The sequence below is a fragment of the Salmo salar genome, chromosome 22 (genome assembly GCF_965601325.2).
Source record: "Salmo salar chromosome 22, fSalSal1, whole genome shotgun sequence".
NCBI lineage: Eukaryota > Metazoa > Chordata > Actinopteri > Salmoniformes > Salmonidae > Salmo > Salmo salar.
Genome location: NC_138312.1, coordinates 47,423,022 through 47,442,342, shown reverse-complemented (window position 1 = coordinate 47,442,342; position 19,321 = coordinate 47,423,022). Strand labels below are relative to the sequence as shown.

The 19,321-nt window shown below is 45.5% G+C and overlaps 1 protein-coding gene across 2 annotated transcripts in view; it reads left to right on the top strand.

Annotated features, from left to right (window-relative positions):
* The window catches only part of LOC106583586 (plexin-A1), a 373,995-nt gene that overhangs the window by 336,910 nt on the left and 17,764 nt on the right, over positions 1–19,321 (top strand). For both annotated transcript variants that reach the window (XM_014167946.3, XM_082967657.1), the window contains exons 19-22: positions 1,155–1,298; positions 4,699–4,933; positions 11,046–11,188; positions 15,143–15,399. In XM_014167946.3, the coding sequence (XP_014023421.2) occupies positions 1,155–1,298; positions 4,699–4,933; positions 11,046–11,188; positions 15,143–15,399 (779 nt within the window). The remainder of the gene's footprint in view (positions 1–1,154; positions 1,299–4,698; positions 4,934–11,045; positions 11,189–15,142; positions 15,400–19,321) is intronic.

Sequence of the window (19,321 nt, the reverse complement as noted above, 5' to 3'; positions counted from 1 at the left end):
GGTAAATAAAAAGAAAGAAAAAGCAGATATTGAATAACGCTTTCAGCACGGTGAAGTTATTAATTACACTTTGTATGGTGTATCAATAAACCCTGTCACTACAAATGCACTTCCTAACTCAGTTGCCAGAGAGGAAGGACTGCTCAGGGATTTCACCATGATGCCAATGGTGACTTTAAAACAGTTAGAGTTTAATGTCTGTGATAGGAGAAAACGGAGGATGGGTCAACAACATTGTAGTTACTCCACAATACTAACCTAATTGACAGACTGAAAAGAAGGAAGCCTGTACAGAATCCAAATATTCAAAAAAATGCATCCTGTTAGAAACAAGGCATCTAAAGTAATACTGCAAAAAATCCAATGCAGCAAATCCAATGCAACACATTACTGAGTACCACTCTCCATATTTTCAAGCATAGTGGTGGCTGCATCATGTTATGGGTATGCTTGTAATCGTTAAGGACTGGAGTTTTTCAGGATAAAAAATTAACGGCTAAAGCAAAGTACAGCAAAATCCTAGAGGAAAACCTGGGTCCATTCGCTTTCCACCAGGCACTGGGAGATTAATTAGACTTTCAACAGGACAATAACCTGAAACACAAGGACAAATCTACACTGGAGTTGCTTACCAAGAAGACAGTGGATGTTCTTGATTATAGTGTTACAGTTTTGACTTAAATCTGCTTAAAAATATTTGCCAAGACCTGAAAATGGTTGTCTAGCAATGATCAACAACCAATTTGACAGAACTTGTAGAATATTGAAAATAATAATGGACAAATGTTGCACAATCCAGGTGTGGAAAGCTCTTAGAGACTTACCCAGAAAGACACACAGCTGTAATCACTGCCAATGGTGCTTCTACAAAGTATTTGTTCAGGGGTGTGAATACTTAAGTAAATTAGATATTTCTGTATGATAATTTTCAATAAATTAGCAAAAATTTCTAAAAACATGTTTTTGCTTTGTCATTATGGGGTATTGTGTGTAGATCGGTGAGAAAAAAAAATCTAATTCATCAATTTTGAATTCAGGCTATACCTGGTGAGAGGGTGTGTGTGCTTGCGTGTACACAGTGTGTGTGTACATGTGTTCCTATTCACCTATGCATTCTCTTCAGTTGTGTGTCTGTCTCTGTCTCTTTCTCTCAGGGTAAGAACCTGATCCCGGCAGCCCCTGGTAACTCTCGTCTTAACTACACGGTGCTAATCGGTGACACGCCCTGTGTCCTCACCCTGTCAGAGAGCCAGCTGCTCTGTGAGTGGCCCAACCTCACCGGAGAACACAAAGTTACCGTAAGTAGTCTACTGTATCCGCTCTCTCTTTGACATTGTTGGGTTGGGTAAGGTCGGGTTGGTTAATGTCTGGTTGGATAATGTTGGGTTGGATAATGTTGGGTTTGGTAATGTTGGGTTTGGCTTGGTAATGTTGGGTTTGGCTTGGTATTGCTGGCTTGGGTTTGGTAATGTTGAGTTGGATAATGTTAAGTTGGTTGGGTTGGGTAATGGTGGGTTTGGGTAATGGTGGATTGGGTAATGTTGGGGTGGGTAATGTTAAGTTGGTTGGGTTGGGTAATGGTGGGTTTGGGTAATGGTGGATTGGGTAATGTTGGGGTGGGTAATGTTAAGTTGGTTGGGTTGGGTAATGGTGGGTTTGGGTAATGGTGGGTTTGGGTAATGTTGGGTTGTCTTATGTGGCATTGTATAACACCGTATCGTATCATATTCTTTTCACATTTAGCATTTCATCTCACTACATCTCTCCTCACCTAACCTCTGGTTTTTGCTCATCTTGCGTTCTCTGTTTACCTCCTCCCTCATCTATACTTTTTCAACATAACAGTCTCCTCTTTCCTCATGTCATATACCCCTCTTTATGTTCTCTATTCTTTCCTCTGTTTCTCTTGCCACTTCTTGTCTATCCTCCTCTCTATTCATCCCTTTAATACTAGAACCGCTGGGCCTCGAGGCAGCCCCTATCAAGCTAATGAGCAGTTTAACAGTGTAATTAATACATTTCCTAAATGCTATCTCACAAATAATAATTTGGTGTTGTTTATGAAGATCTTAATTAACATTAGCATATGTTAATTTTCATTTGTTTGTTACTTTAGGCTAAATGTAAAAACAGAAATTCTAATGTTCAATCTATTTTATTTGTGGAGTGCCTTTGTTACTATGAACTATGAAACAAAAAGCATATGTGTTGAAACACGGTAACAAATTATTTTTATAACATCACAGTAAAAAAAAAAATACCCGAACCACCAAGACACGTGGTCAGCAAGACGCATGGTCACTCGGTCAAATGATAAAAACATCAGTAGCCTAAACATCATTATGAGCACCAAAATGTCATTTTATTGGATAAATGGTGAAAATCAGCACTAAGGCAATAATGGCATTATAATGCATATAAGTTTCAAAAATGACAGCAGTTAAAAATAGTAAATTATTTATACGTCGGATACCATGGCGAATTTGTCTGTTTCCAGGCTTCGTGTTCTCGTTTCTTTGTCATCATAATGGAGGTAACACATGATCTCTCTAAAGCGTAAAATGGTTACATGACCAGAAACGTTCCATATTCACACTCTTTCCACCAAATGCTCCACGGACATTAAGTATTGAAATGAACACTTCCAGCTTATCAACAGACAGATCCCAGGCAGTGTCTCCTTGCTCCCTGTGCCCCACATAAACAACCAAAGCTGATGAGTTTATTGCTGATGTTGTTTTTTGCTTGAGATGTAGGGCCTGCTCTCTTAGTGATGATATTTTGTGCTGATAATCGTCCCGTAGAATTGTCACTGGCTTATTCTATCCAAACGGTCCTCCCTTCCTCTCTTCAGGTCTCACCTTTTCATTTGGTGGTGGCGTGGGCACCTGCTCAGTGCACACCGTTGTGGCTTTTTTGCGCTTAGGCCTCAGAGGTGGAGGTTCAGGCTGAGGCTCAGAATAATAATCATCAGAGATGTCATGGTTCACTTCTTCCCCACCATCTGAGTCATTTTCATTCAGATCGTGTATCAGCACAAACACAGCATGTGCATCCATTCTTCTTGGCCTTCTTGCCATTGTAAATTACTCACTCCCCCACCATGTACTCCAAGTCGACCAGAGTAGACTGATAAAACTGCTTGGATTTGGTGGACTGATACATACCATTTTGAGATCATAATTAGAATAGATCAATACAATCGAATGGCCTGCCCTATTCACAATTGGTGACTATATAATGATGCATTATTCTCTCCCCTCGCTCATCAACTCATCTCCCCCTTTCTAACCATCGTACTTTACTTCATTTATTTCATCTGTTGTTGAATGTGTGAAATTAGTTTCTGTATAGTTTAGTTTGAGTTTTGAGGCAATTATCTGGGTGATTATCAACTGGGCATGGAGCCTTCCACTGTTGTGAAAAGGAGTGGAGCAGGCCCTTTCATGAAAAGTAGGGGCAATGGGGAAAACCGTTGTAACTCCAGTTTTGTTTGTGATATTAAGATTCTAACAATGGCAGTGTGTTATATATAGACTTATTTTGGAAATTTAGGAAAAGTCAAGGACGAATTTAGGAAAAGTCAAACCCAACCCAACTAATGTGAATTATGAGGGGATTATAATTAATAGACATTTTTGTTGGGGTTAATACATTTTTCGTAAAGGAAAATCAAGTCTGAAATTTCAAAGTGGAAATTACAAACTTCGGAAGCCTTTTTAAACCTTAAACAAGTTTTACATTTCTTGCATTGCTGAAAAGTTATCCTGCAACAGGGTTATCAAATTAAGATCCTACATCTGTATACAAATCCACATACACACATTGAAGCTTCTGCTACCATAGTCTCAGCTGTGTTTGTATCCTAGACAACCTATCAAATTAAATTCTTAATTTGGCTTCTATTCTGCAGGGAGTTGCACATATATTGATATTCAATGCAGCTGAGAAATGGCTTGTGGACTAAGAGGTCCATATCTATATTTTACAGTCCTTCGGTTACATGTTGTCTTTGATAGATATAGGCCAGTTAAATAAAACACCTATAGAAGTATGTTATTGATTTGACTGGGTTACTTAGGGTGCATCTCAATAGTCTGTGGCTTCCTCTCCTCATCTCCTTCCCTTCATCTGCACTGATCACTACAGTGTTGTCTCAAGGAAAGGAATTGGGGCTGCATCTCAATAGTCTAGTTTTTGAATGCACTTTTAGGAATAGAGTTGAAGCTACGGCTAGGGGAAGTAATTTGGTGTGATGGTAAGAATATATGTTCTAGTCCGGGTGTTGTGACAAGGAAAGGAACTTAGACCAGGTTTGGTATATGTTCACGTACACAGGCACGTAGACTCACACAAATACACGCACGCACGCACGCACGCACGCACGCACACACACACACACACACACACACACACACACACACACACACACACACACACACACACACACGGGACACAAACACACATATACAGGGACACACAAACACACACACTCGTGTGTAGGCTGTGATATAATTATGTGTGTGTAAATTATTTCTAATGCACCTTTATCACTATCTGTTTTGGGGTGAACTGGTCACTCCTGTCTATTGTCCACCTGTCTGTTGTCCACCCAATCCAACAATCCAAATATGTGGTGTTCCACAATATTAATTGTACCACAAAGAATCTAAACCAGTGTGTGTTTCTCCCTCCCAGGTACGTGTGGGGGGCTTTGAGTACTCCCCCGGTACCCTCCAGATGTACTCTGACAGCCTGCTCAGCCTGCCTGCCATCATCGGCATCGGAGGGGGCGGTGGCCTGCTCCTATTGGTCATCATCGCCGTGCTCATTGCTTACAAGAGGAAGTCACGGGATGCCGACCGCACACTGAAACGCCTGCAGTTACAGATGGACAACCTGGAGTCTCGAGTGGCACTGGAGTGCAAAGAGGGTAAGCCAAAGCAGCTGTCTATCAACTTCATTCAATTCAATACAACTTTATTGATCTGCACAGGACAAGCGGGCTCCATGCGCACACACACAGACACGCAGTGACCCTCCCGCTGGGTTCAGCTTGCTCTTGGTACCCATCCAGAGGACACTTTGATCGGTGCTCCGCTGCCCACCACCAGATGTTGAGAGGTCTGCTTGGATAGCTTTTCTGTTTCAGACAGAGGGAGAGAAAGGGGGATGAGGGAGGGAGGGAAATGGAGAGAGGGAGAGGAAGTGGTGTCTGCATGCTCTCATATTACATTTGTTCATTTGGCAGAGACTTCTGATCCGGTCGGAGGCCAGTGATACTGTCAGTGTGTTTGTCTGTTTGGAAAAGGAGTAGATGGAGAGAGAGTAAATCGTAGATGCAGAGAGAAAGAGACTAGAAAGAGAGTAGATTGATATCATGGTTCCATAAGGACAGATAAAGAGAATGGCAGCACCAGAGTAGAAAGTGAGGGTAGAGATGTTTGAGGGTTCCATAAGTACAGTAAAAGAGAAAGAGATAGGAAAGACTGAGAGAATGAGAGGGAGTATACATTTCAGGGATCCATAAAGGGAGTCATACTGCAGCATCTGTCCTGCATTTCGAAGAACCTACATGTTGTACAGATATAGGGAGAGATGGTTAGAGCCACAGAGAAAGAGAGATGGATAGAGAGACAAAGGATAGATGAGAGGGTGATACAGGTACAGAGGGCAGAGATGGATAGAGAGAAGAGGAGATGGAAAATGAGAGAAGGGCATAGGGAGAGATGGATAGAGGGCGAGAGGGGTGTCACATAGAGAGATGGCTAGAGTGAGAGGGGGGTCACAGAGAGATGGATAGAGTGAGAGGGGGTTCGAAGAGAGATGGATAGAGTGAGAGGGGGGTCACAGAGAGACGGATAGAGTGAGAGGGGGGTCACAGAGACGGATAGAGTGAGAGGGGGGTCACAGAGAGACGGATAGAGTGAGAGGGGGTCACAGAGAGATGGATAGAGTGAGAGGGGGTCACAGAGATGGATAGTGTAACCTCTGAGACTGTTCCTTGCAGAGAGAAAAAGAGAGAGGGAGGACTACAGAGAGAGAGAGAGGGATGAAGGTGACACAAGCCATCTGTTAGGCAAGGTGTTTATTTCATTATTTGTTTGTGGGGTTTCTTTAGTCAAGATTAGGCCACAAGAGACATAGCTGCATAATACAGAAAGATTCCTCACACTCCTTTAGATGCCACTGAAAGGTATGGAGGGGACATAGAAAGGGTCACATGACACATGCATGTGGAGAGTGGAACATGTGTATCAACAGCGGGACACTAATATATATAATATATATATATATGTGGGCACTGTGCTGTGTGGAGAGCTCCTGGTTAGTGTGAGGGTGGCTGCATTCACATCTGTTAGTGTGTATATGCTTTGATTATGTATAAGTTAATTTTCATTCTGTTATTGAATCAAATCAAATTGTATTAGGCACCGAATACAGCAGGTGTAGACCTTACAGTGAAATGCTTACTTACAAGCCCCTAACCAACAATTTCAGTTTAACAAAAATATGGAGAAATAAAGTAACAAGTAATTAAAGAGCAGCAGTAAAATAACAGTAGCAAGACTATATACAGGGGGGTACCAATACAGAGTCACTGTGTAGGGGCACCGGTTAGTTGAGGTATTATGTACAGTCGTGGCCAAAAGTTTTGAGAATGACAAAAATATACATTTTTACAAAGTCTGCTGCCTCAGTTTGTATGATGTCAATTTGCATATACTCCAGAATATGATGAAGAGTGATCAGATGAATTGCAATTAATTGCGAAGTCCCTCTTTGCCATGCAAATTAACTGAATCCCCCAAAAACATTTCCACTGCATTTCAGCCCTGCCACAAAAGGACCAGCTGACATCATGTCAGTGATTCTCTCGTTAACACAGGTGTGAGTGTTGACGAGGACAAGGCTGGAGGTCACTCTGTCATGCTGATTGAGTTCGAATAACAGACTGGAAGCTTCAAAAGGAGGGTGGTGCTTGGAATCATTGTTCTTCCTCTGTCAACCATGGTTACCTGCAAGGAAACACGTGCTGTCATCATTGCTTTGCACAAAAAGGGCTTCACAGGCAAGGATATTGCTGCCAGTAAGATTGCACCTAAATCAACCATTTATCGGATCATCAAGAACTTCAAGGAGAGCGGTTCAATTGTTGTGAAGAATGCTTCAGGGCGCCCAAGAAAGTCCAGCAAGCGCCAGGACCGTCTCCTAAAGTTGATTCAGCTGCGGGATTGGGGCACCGCCAGTGCAGCGCTTGCTCAGGAATGGCAGCAGGCAGGTGCGAGTGCATCTGCACGCACAGTGAGGTGAAGACTTTTGGAGGATGGGGCACTTTTGGGGCATCCGGAAAAAAGCTTGTCCGGAGAAGACAAGGTGAGCGCTACCATCAGTCCTGTGTCATGCCAACAGTGAAGCATCCTGAGACCATTCATGTGTGGGGTTGCTTCTCAGCCAAGGGAGTGGGCTCACTCACAATTTTGCGTAAGAACACAGCCATGAGTAAAGAATGGTTCCAGCACATCCTCCGAAAAGCAATTTCTCCCAACCATCCCAGAACAGTTTGGTGACGAACAATGCCTTTTCCAGCATGATGGAGCACCTTGCCATAAGGCAAAAGTGATAACTAAGTGGCTCGGGGAACAAAACATCAATATTTTGGGTCCATGGCCAGGAAACTCCCCAGACCTTAATCCCATTGAGAACTTGTGGTCAATCCTCAAGAGGCGGGTGGACAAACAAAAACCCACAAATTCTGATGAACTCCAAGCATTGATTATGCAAGAATGGGATGCCATCAGTCAGGATGTGGCCCAGAAGTTGATTGACAGCATGCCAGGGCGGATTGCAGAGGTCTTGAAAAAGAAGGGTCAACACTGCAAATATTGACTCTTTGCATCAACTTCATGTAATTGTCAATAAAAGTCTTTGACATTTTTTAGGGCCTTCCTCTGACACCGCCTGGTATAGAGGTCCTGGATGCCAGGATGCTTGACCCCAGTGATGTACTGGGCCATTCGCACTACTCTCTGTAGAGCCTTGCGGTCGGAGGCCGAGCAGTTGCCATACCAGGCAGTGATGCAACCAGTCAGGATGCTCTCAATGGTGCAGCTGTAGAACCTTTTGATGATTTGAAGACCCATGCCAAGTCTTGAGGGGGAATAGGATTTGTCGTGCCCTCTTCACGACTGTTTTGGTGTGCTTGGACCATGTTAGTTTGTTGGTGATGTGGACACCAAGGAACTTGATGCTCTCAACCTGCTCCACTGCAGCCCCGTCGATGTTAATGGGGGCATTTTCAGTCCTCTTTTTGCTGTAGTCCACAATCATCTCCTTTGTCTTGATCACGTTGAGGGAGAGATTATTGTCCTGGCACCACACAGCCAAGTCTCTGACCTCCTCCCTATAGGCTGTCTCGTTGTTGTCGGTGATCAGGCCTACCACTGTTGTGTCATCTGCAAATTTAATGATGGTGTTGGAGTCGTGCTTGGCCGTGCAGTCATGAGTGAACAGGGAGTACATGAGGGGACTGAGCACGCACCCCTAAGGGGCCGTGTTGAGGATCAGCGTGGCGGATGTGTTGTTACCTACCCTTACCACCTGGGGGCGGCCTGTCTGGAAGTCTAGGATCCAGTTGCAGAGGGAGCTATTTAGTCCCAGAATCCTTAGCTTATTGATGAGCTGTGAGGGCACTATGGTGCTGAACGCTGAGCTGTAGTCAATGAATAGCATTCTCACAGAGGTGTTCCTTTTGTCCAGGTGGGAAAGGGCAGTGTGGAGTGAAATAAAGATTGCATCATCTGTGGATCTGTTGGGGCGGTATGCAAATTAGTGGGTCTAGGGTTTCTGGGATGATCTGAGCCATGACCAGCCTTTCAAAGCACTTCATGGCTACAGACGTGAGTGCTAGCGGTCGGTAGTCATTTAGGCAGGTTACGTTAGTGTTCTTGGGCACAGGTACTATGGTGGTCTGCTTAAAACGTGTTGGTTATACAGAATCGGACAGGGAGAGGTTGAAAATGTCAGTGAAGACACATGCCAGTTGGTCAGCGCATGCTAGCAGTACACGTCCTGGTAATCCGTCTGGCCCTGCGGCCTTGTGAATGTTGACCTGTTTAAAGGTCTTACTCACATCGGCTGCAGAGAGCATGATCACATAGTCTTCCGGAACAGCTGGTGCTCTCATGCATGTTTCAGTGCCATTTTCCTCGAAGCAAGCATAGAGTAGATTAGCTCGTCTGGTAGGCTTGTGTCACTGGGCAACTCTTGGCTGTGAAGCCCTGTCACATGCAATGAGCGTCAGAGCCTGTATTGATGCTTTGCCTGTTTGATGGTTCGTCGGAGGGCATAGTGGGATTTCTTATAAGCTTCCGGGTTAGAGTCCCACTCCTTGAAAGAGGCAGCTCTAGCCTTTAGCTCAGTGCGGATGTTCCCTGTAATCCATGGCTTCTGGTTGTGGTATGTACGTACGGTCACTGTGGGGACGAAGTCATCGATGCACTTATTGATGAAGCCAATGACCAATGTGGTGTACTCCTCAATGCCATCGGAGGAATCCTGGAACATATTCCAGTCTGTGCTAGCAAAACAGTCCTGTAGCTTAGCATTTGCTTCATCTGACCACTTTTTATTGTTCTAGTCACTGGTGCTTCCTGCTTTCATTTTTGCTTGTAAGCAGGAATCAGGAGGATAGAATTATGGTCAGATTTGCCAAATGGAGGGCGAGGGAGAGCTTTGTATACTTCTCTGTGTGTGGAGTATAGGTGGTCCAGAGATCTTTTTCCTCTGGTTGCACATTTAACATGCTGATAGAAATTTGGTAAAACGGATTTAAGTTTCCCTGCATTAAAGTCCCCGGCTACTAGGAGCACTGCCTCTGGGTGAGCATTTTCTTGTTTGCTTATGGCAGAATACAGCTCATTCAATGCTGTCTTAATGCCAGCCTCTGACTGTGGTGGTATGTAAACAGCTAGATAAAATACAGATGGAAACTCTCTAGGTAGATAGTGTGGTCTACAGCTTATCATGAGATACACTACCTAGACGAGCAATAGCTCAAGACTTCCTTAGATATCGTTCACCAGCTGTTATTTTAAAAATTACGTAGTCCGCCGCCTCTTGTCTTACCAGACGCCGCAGTTCTATCCTGCTGGTACATCGTAAAATCAGCCAGCTGTATGTTGATATTGTCGTCGTTCAGCCACGACTCCGTGAAGCATAAGATGTTACAGTTGAATATCCCGTTGGTAGTTTAGTCTTCCGCATAACTCGTGGATTTTATTCTCCAAGGATTGCACGTTTGGTAGCAGAATGGAAGGAAGTAGGGGTTTGTTCGATCGCCTACGAATTCTCAGAAGACAGCCCACCCTTCGGTCCCTCTTTCTCTGCCTCCTCTTCACGCAGATCTCGGAGATCGGGGCCTGTTCCCGAGGAAACAGTATATAAGGGGTGGCAGGTAGCCTTGTGGTTAGAGCGTTGGACTAGGAACCGAAAGGTTGCAAGATCAAATCCCGGAGCTGACAAGGTAAAAATCTGTCGTTCTGCTCCTGAACAAGGCAGTTAACCCACTGTTCCTAGGCCATCATTAAAAATAAGAATTTGTTCTTAACTGACTTGCCTAGTTACATAAAAAAATAAAAAATATATGTCCTTCACGTCAGTCTCGTCAGAGTCGTGAAAGGAAAAAAAGGATTCTGCCAGTCCGTGGTGAGTAATCGCAGTCCTGATGTCTAGAAGTTATTTTCGGTCATAAGAGACGGTAGCGGCAACATTATGTAAAAAATAAGTTACAAACAACGCAAATAAACAAACAAAAAATTACAATCGGTTGGGGGCACGTAAAACGTCTGCCTTCGCCGGCACCATCTTGTGTATGGATTTGATTTATATAGCACCGTTGTAATAGTTTGACTTTTTGGGGGATGTTTAGTATGATTGGTAACACTGTTTGGCATCACTTTGAGTTATGTCCAGCCCTCTTTGGACAACTAGATAATTTATTATTAACATAACAATAGATTAATTATTTCTCTCCCTCCACCCAGCCTTTGCAGAGTTGCAGACAGACATCCATGAGCTGACCCAGGAGCTGGACGGAACGGGAATCCCCTTCCTGGAATACAGGACCTACGCCATGAGGGTCCTCTTCCCCGGTATCGAGGACCACCCCGTGCTCAAAGAGATGGAGGTACGGGTCAGTAACTATATAGTGATAGAGGGTGAGAGAGATGGATAAGGGGGAATAGGGAGAGAGGGATGGAGAGTGGGAGGTCCACCCCGTGCTCAATGAGATGGAGGTAAGGGTCAGTAACACCCAGTGTTATGCATTGACTCTTGGGGGTGTCAGATAATGAACTCTTTAAAAAACAAATGTTGGCGGGGCCACATTGTTTTAATTCTTATGTGGGAGTCCTGATTTGTTATAGGGGTTCCCAACCCCCTAACCTAGTATCAGGTCCCCCTTCTTATTGTGATCTAATAGGCAAAATGGATTCTAGATCAGCACTCCTACTCTGAAACACTTTGTGAATACGGGCCCTGGACCTACCTAACACTCTGTGGAACTGAGAGACTTTTAGATTGCCTTAACAAGGCCATAGCATAGCATGGCTAGGGCTTGAGAAACAGGTCTCACACATTCAATGCAACACTCTGCCATTGCATTCTATTTCTTCACCAGCCAAGAGAACTGATGTATCTACCACTCTACTGCACCACATCGCCACGTCAAGATAGCATAGCCTACACTTGTTACAATGCCATCAAACACAACCCCACCCCACACACACATTACAATACCATCACACCCACCTGCAAACTCAATAGAAGATGCACTGTCCGGTCTGGTGCATGTTTTGTATGGTATCACCTCTGAGGATGTTGAGAGGTGAGAAGAGGAAAGAGGAGCACGACTAGCAGCATATCTACTGACTATTTTGCACGTCTGTCTCTCTGGCGCGTAGCATCAGGTTTTCATTTGTATCCCAGATGCAATCAGCCTCCGCTGTAACAGATCAATTTCTTATTTGGCCATGAGGTTCTCCTTCCTACAAGACGACCAGACACTCACTCCTCTCAAGATGACCCGGTGTTCTGTTTTGAGAGAGAGGGGAGGAGGGAGGGGCGGAAGAGAGGGGGGTAGTTGGACGGAGGGAGAAATAGTAGTGGATGGGGGGGAGAAATAGATCAAGAGAAATGGTTGGAGGATGGTGGAACTGGATAGGGTAGTAGCTGTATTCATACATCCAAAAGTAATGTTGTTGGGTCGTCAGATGTATTGTGTGTGTGCGTGCTGTGTATGTGAATGTAAGAGTGTGTGCGCATGCAGTGTATGTGAATGGTAGAGGTCGACCGATTAATCGGCATGGCCGACTAATTAGGGCCGATTTCAAGTTTTCATAACAATAAAAAACAATCAATCTTAACATAATCACTAGTTAACTACACATGGTTGATGATATTACTAGTTTATCTAGCTAGTCCTGCGTTGCATATAGTCAATGCAGTACATGTTAATTTATCATCGAATCACAGCCTACTTTGCCAAACGGGTGATTTAACAAGCGCATTCCTGAAAAAAGAACTGTCGTTGCATCAATGTGTACCTAACCATAAACATCAATGTCTTTCTTTAAAATCAATACACAAGTATATTTTTTTAAACCTGCATATTTAGTTAATATTGCCTGCTAACATGAATTTCTTTTAACTAGGGAAATTGTGTCACTTCTCTTGTGTTCTGTGCGAGTCAGGGTATATGCAGCAGTTTGGGCCGCCTGGCTCGTTGCGAACTGTGTGAAGACCATTTCTTCCTAACAAAGACCGTAATTAATTTGCCAGAATTTTACATAATTATGACATAACATTAAAGGTTGTGCAATGTAACAGCAATATTTAGACTTAGGGTTGCCACCCGTTAGATAAAATACGGAACGGTTCCGTATTTCACTGAAAGAATAAACGTTTTGTTTTCGAAATGATAGTGTAACGGCTGTCGTGAGAGAGAGTAGACCAAGGTGCAGCGGAGTTAGTGTTCATCATTGCATTTAATAACAGGAAGAACACTATACGAAACAAAACAAGAAAACCGACAGCCAAACAGTCCTGTCAGGTGCAAAACACTAACAGAAACAATTACCCACAAAACCCAAAGGAAAGACTCCCAATCAGCAACAACACTCTACAGCTGTGCCTGATTGGAAGCCACACGGTCAAAATCAATGAAACAAACCAACATAGAAAAATGCACATAGAACGCCCACCCAATGTAACACCCTGGCTTAACCAAAATAAAGAACAAAAAACCCCTCTCTATGGCCAGGGCGTTACAGATAGTTCCCTGATTTGACCATGTTAATGGTATCGTATTTCTGTGTGTTTGTTATATTATAATTAAGTCTATGATTTGATATTTGATAGAGCAGTCTGACTGAGCGGTGGTAGGCATGAGCAGGCTCGTAAGCATTCATTCAAACAGCACTTTCCTGCGTTTGCCAGCAGCTCTTCGCTGTGCTTCAAGCATTGCGCTGTTTGACTTCAAGCCTGCCAACTCCCGAGATTAGGCTGGCAATACTATAGTGCCCATAAGAACATCGAATAGTCAAAGGTATATGAAACACAAATGGTATAGAGAGAAATAGTATAATTCCTATAATTCCTATAATAACTACAACCTAAAACTTCTTAACTGGGAATATTGAAGACTCATGTTAAAAGGAACCACCAGCTTTCATATGTTCTCACGTTCTGAGCAAGGAACTTAAACGTTAGCTTTTTTTACTTGGCACATATTGCACTTTTACTTTCTTCTCCAACACTGTGTTTTTGCATTATTTAAACCAAATTGAACGTGTTTCATTATTTATTTGAGACTAAATTGATTTTATTTATGTATTATATTAAGTTACAATAAAAGTGTTCATTCAGTATTGTTGTAATTGTCATTATTACAAATATATATATAAAAATCGGCCGATTAATCGGTATCTTTTTTTGGTCCTCCAATAATTGGTATCGGTGTTGAAAAATCGTAGTGAATGGCCTTACTGAAGACCTCAGTGACTTTCAGTTTGTCAAATTTCTGCCCTGCTAGAGCTTCCCCGGTCAACTGTAAGTGCTGTTATTGTGAAGTGGAAACGTCTTGGAGCGACAACAGCTCTGCCGCAAAGTGGTAGGGCACACAAGCTCACAGAGTGGGACCGCCGAGTGCTTAAGCGCATTGCGATTAAACATCATCTGTCCTCAGTTGCAACACTCACTACCAAGTTCCAAACTGCCTCTGGAAGCAACATCAGCACAAGAACTGTTCGTCGGGAGCTTCATGAAATGGGTTTCCATGGCCGAGCAGCCGCACACAAGCCTAAGATCACCATGCTCAATGCCAAGCGTCGACTGGAGTGGTGTAAAGCTCCCCGCCATTGGACTCTGGAGCAGTGGAAACTCTTCTCTAGTGTGATGAATCACCCTTCACCATCTGGCAGTCCGATGCATAGTGCCAACTGTAAAGTTTGGTGGAGGAGAAATAGCGGTCTGATTCTGTTTTTCATGGTTCGGTTTAGGCTCCTTAGTTCCAGTGAAGGGAAATATTAATGCTACAGCATACAATGACATTCTTGATGATTTTGTGCTTCCAACTTTGTGGCAACAGTTTGGGGAAGGCCCTTTCCTGTTTCAGCATGACAATGCTCCCGTGCACAAAGTGAGGTCCATACAGAAATGGTTTGTAGAGATCGGTTTAGAAGAACTTGACTGGCCTGCACAGAGCCCAGATCTCAACCCCATCGAACACCTTTGGAATGAATTCTGATACCGACTGCGAGTCAGGCCTAATCGTCCATTATCAGTGCCCGATCTCGCTAATGGTCTTGTGGCTGAATGGAAGCAAGTCCCCGCAGCAATGTTCCAACATCTATTGGAAAGCCTTCCCAGAGGAGGGGAGGCTGTTATAGCAGCAAAGGGGGATCTACTCCATATTAATGAGATGTTTGACGAGCAGGTGTCCACATACTTTTGGTCATGTACTGTATTTGTAATTTAGGACCTAGGAAGTATATAAAAGTGCTCTGTCCACCAACCCTCTTTCTCTCTCTCCTCCACCCTTCTCTTCCTCCCTCTCTTCCTCCCTCCCTCTCTTTTACTATAGGTCCAGGCCAATGTGGAGAAGGGTCTCACCCTGTTCGGCCAGCTGCTCACCAAGAAGCACTTCCTGTTGACCTTTATCCGCACGCTGGAGGCCCAACGCTCCTTCTCCATGCGCGACCGCGGCAACGTGGCATCGCTGGTCATGACGGCACTCCAGGGAGAGATGGAATACGCCACAGGGGTGTTGAAGCAGCTGCTGTCCGACCTCATTGACAAGAACCTGGAGAGCAAGAACCACCCCAAGCTACTGTTGAGAAGGTATGGTCCACTTTTGTGTTGGGTTGGGCTATTTGTGTAGCGGGGGGGGGGGGTGAGAACCTGGAGAGCAAGAACCTCAAACTGCTGCTCAGAAGGTACATCCTACCCAGAAGGTACATCCTACCCAGAAGGTACATCCTAACCAGAAGGTACATCCTAACCAGAAGGTACATCCTACCTGGGTTAAGGTATGAGTAAAGGTGGGTTGGGCTAGGCTATTTGCGTATCCCAGCATTTTCCAAAGTCGATCCTGGGGACCCCAAGGGGTGCATGTTTTAGTTATTGCCCTAACACTACACAGCGGATTAAAATAATCAAAGCTTGATGATGAGTTGAAACACTGGCACCTATAGGGTGTAGAATTGAGCCTGGTAGACAGGAACAAGACATCATTGATCAGCAATAGCCTGGTAGACAGGAACGAGACAGGATTGGTCAGCCTGGTAGACAGGAAAGAGAGAGGATGGATCTGCCATAGCAAAGGTATGAACCGCGTCCACAAAGATTGAGTTAGCCGTTTCAGTTAGCAGTTAGCCATTGTAATGTGTGCTGAGATTATAGAGGGTCGCTGTAGACGGCCAGTGACTGTAGCCTACCTTTTTAGGTCCGCCTGAGGTGAATGCAGTACCTCTCCTCCTCCCCCTCTCCTCTCCGCCTCAGCCCTGTCTCTGTCAGGAAGGATTACACCCCTGAGCGCACACACGGTCTCCCTGAGGGGGCCCAGACAGACAGACAGCCACACAGGGCAGAAATAACTACTAAACCAAACAGACGGAGGGAGGTGGAGAAGGAGAAAGCGTGAAAGGAGGTGTGGGTGTGGAGTGTCGAAAGAGAATGAAAGACAGAAGGAGAAACGGAGTACTTGGACAGATTACGAAGGACAGATTACAGACTGAGAAAGATGGAGGTAGAGTGAGGTCAAGAGAGGGAAAGAGAATGGAATGTTAAGGCAGAAAAGGGGAGAGACCGAGAAAAGAAAGAGACATGAAGAAAAGGAGAGAGAAAAATAAATTATAGAGACACATAAAGAGAGAGAAATGAACCAGCCCCAAACAAATGGGAATTAAACTTGAAATGATAAGAACTGGATGTTTTCCCGTCTCCACTGAGAGACACGTAATTAAAATCGAATCAAATAAACAACGTTGAGCCAGTCTGCTGCCGCGGTGAAATTTGCATGTCGTCACAAAAGGGCCCTCTGGAGAGATGTGGCAATACGCTGTCATGCTTACTCTTTCCCCAGTAATATGAAGATGACGCATGGGCGAGCGCTCGCACACACCTAGCCTGATTATTAAGGAGTTGTTGTCCACTAGTATCAGGTCAGGTAGTGGCTAAAAGCTTGTTCTGTCCTGGTCCACTCTCTTTTCCTCTCCTCTACTTCTCATCTCTTCTACCTCTCCTCTACTTCTCATCTCTTCTACCTCTCCTCTACTCTCTTGTCCCTCTCTCCTCTCATCTCTTCTACCTCTCCTCTACTTCTCATCTCTTCTACCTCTCCTCTACTTCTCATCTCTTCTACCTCTCCTCTACTCTCTTGTCCCTCTCTCCTCTCATCTCTTCTACCTCTCCTCTACTCTCTTGTCCCTCTCTCCTCTCATCTCTTCCACCTCTCCTCTGCTCTCCCTTCTTCTCCCTCTCTCCTCACCTCTCTTCTACCTCTCCTCTACTCTCTTGTCCCTCTCTCCTCTCATCTCTTCTACCTCTCCTCTACTCTCTTGTCCCTCTCTCCTCTCATCTCTTCTACCTCTCCTCTACTCTCTTGTCCTTCTCTCCTCTCAGCTCTTCTCCTCTACTCTCTTCTACCTCTCTCCTCACATCTCTTCTACCTCTCCTCTACTCTCTTGTCCTTCTCTCCTCTCATCTCTTCTACCTCTCCTCTACTCTCTTCTCCCTCTCTCCTCTCATCTCTTCTACCTCTCCTCTACTCTCTTCTACCTCTCTCCTCACATCTCTTCTACCTCTCCTCTACTCTCTTCTCCTTCTCTCATCTCTTCTACCTCTCCTCTACTCTCTTGTCCTTCTCTCCTCTCAGCTCTTCTCCTCGGCTCTCTTCTACCTCTCTCCTCACATCTCTTCTACCTCTCCTCTACTCTCTTGTCCTTCTCTCCTCTCATCTCTTCTACCTCTCCTCTACTCTCTTCTCCTTCTCTCATCTCTTCTACCTCTCCTCTACTCTCTTGTCCTTCTCTCATCTCTTCTACCTCTCCTCTACTCTCTTGTCCTTCTCTCATCTTTTCTACCTCTCCTCTACTCTCTTGTCCTTCTCTCCTCTCATCTCTTCTACCTCTCCTCTACTCTCTTCTCCTTCTCATCTCTTCTACCTCTCCTCTACTCTCTTCTCCTTCTCTCATCTCTTCTACCTCTCCTCTACTCTCTTGTCCTTCTCTCATCTCTTCTACCTCTCCTCTACTCTCTTGTCCTTCTCTCATCTCTTCTACCTCTCCTCTACTGTTTGGACAGGAAGGAAGGAAAAATAAAAACACATCAAACAAATCTGAACAGTCAGCAGTCATTTCTAGGAAAATGGATTTCATTACTTTTCTTCCTACAATTTCTGCTCCCAGTCTCAACTCTGGACAACCCACTAGCTGGCATCTGACCACACACAGACACAGAGCCCTTTATTCATCAGTTTCTAAATAGTCATAGTCATAGGGAATGTATTATTCAAGAGAATGTGGTTATAATGCTAAAAGGAGTGATGGAGAGGTAGAGGACGGAGTGGGTGGATGAGAGAGGTAGAGGACGGAGTGGGTGGATGAGAGAGGTAGAGGACGGAGTGGGTGGGTGAGAGAGGTAGAGGACGGAGTGGGTGGGTGAGAGAGGTAGAGGACGGAGTGGGTGGGTGAGAGAGGTAGAGGATTGGGTGGGTGGCTGAGAGAGGTAGACGACGGAGTGAGTGGGTGAGAGACAGGACGTGGTGGGTCAGAGAGAGAGAGGACGGAGTGGGTGAGTCAGAGAGAGAGGACGGAGTGGGTGGGGGAGGTAGAGGACGGAGTGGGTGAGAGAGGTAGAGGACGGAGTGGGTGAGAGAGGTAGAGGACGGAGTGGGTGAGAGAGGTAGAGGACGGAGTGGGTGAGAGCGAGAGGTAGAGGACGGGGTGGGTGAGAGCGAGAGGTAGAGGCCGGGGTGGGTGAGAGCGAGAGGTAGAGGCCGGGGTGGGTGAGAGCGAGAGGTAGAGGGCGGGGTGGGTGAGAGCGAGAGGTAGAGGGCGGGGTGGATGAGAGAGAGGTAGAGGGCGGGGTGGATGAGAGAGAGGTAGAGGGCGGGGTGGATGAGAGAGAGGTAGAGGGCGGGGTGGATGAGAGAGAGGTAGAGGGCGGGGTGGATGAGAGAGAGGTAGAGGGCGGGGTGGATGAGAGAGAGGTAGAGGGCGGGGTGGATGAGAGAGAGGTAGAGGGCGGGGTGGATGAGAGAGAGGTAGAGGGCGGGGTGGATGAGAGAGAGGTAGAGGGCGGGGTGGATGAGAGAGAGGTAGAGGGCGGGGTGGATGAGAGAGAGGTAGAGGGCGGGGTGGATGAGAGAGAGGTAGAGGGCGGGGTGGATGAGAGAGAGGTAGAGGGCGGGGTGGATGAGAGAGAGGTAGAGGGCGGGGTGGATGAGAGAGAGGTAGAGGGCGGGGTGGATGAGAGAGAGGTAGAGGGCGGGGTGGATGAGAGAGAGGTAGAGGGCGGGGTGGGTGAGAGAGAGAGGTAGAGGACGGGGTGGGTGAGAGAGAGAGGTACAGGACGGGGTGGGTGAGAGAGAGAGGTACAGGACGGGGTGGGTGAGAGAGAGAGGTACAGGACGGGGTGGGTGAGAGAGAGAGCTAGAGGACGGGGTGGGTGAGAGAGAGAGCTAGAGGACGGGGTGGGTGAGAGAGAGAGCTAGAGGACGGGGTGGGTGAGAGAGAGAGGTAGAGGACGGGGTGGGTGAGAG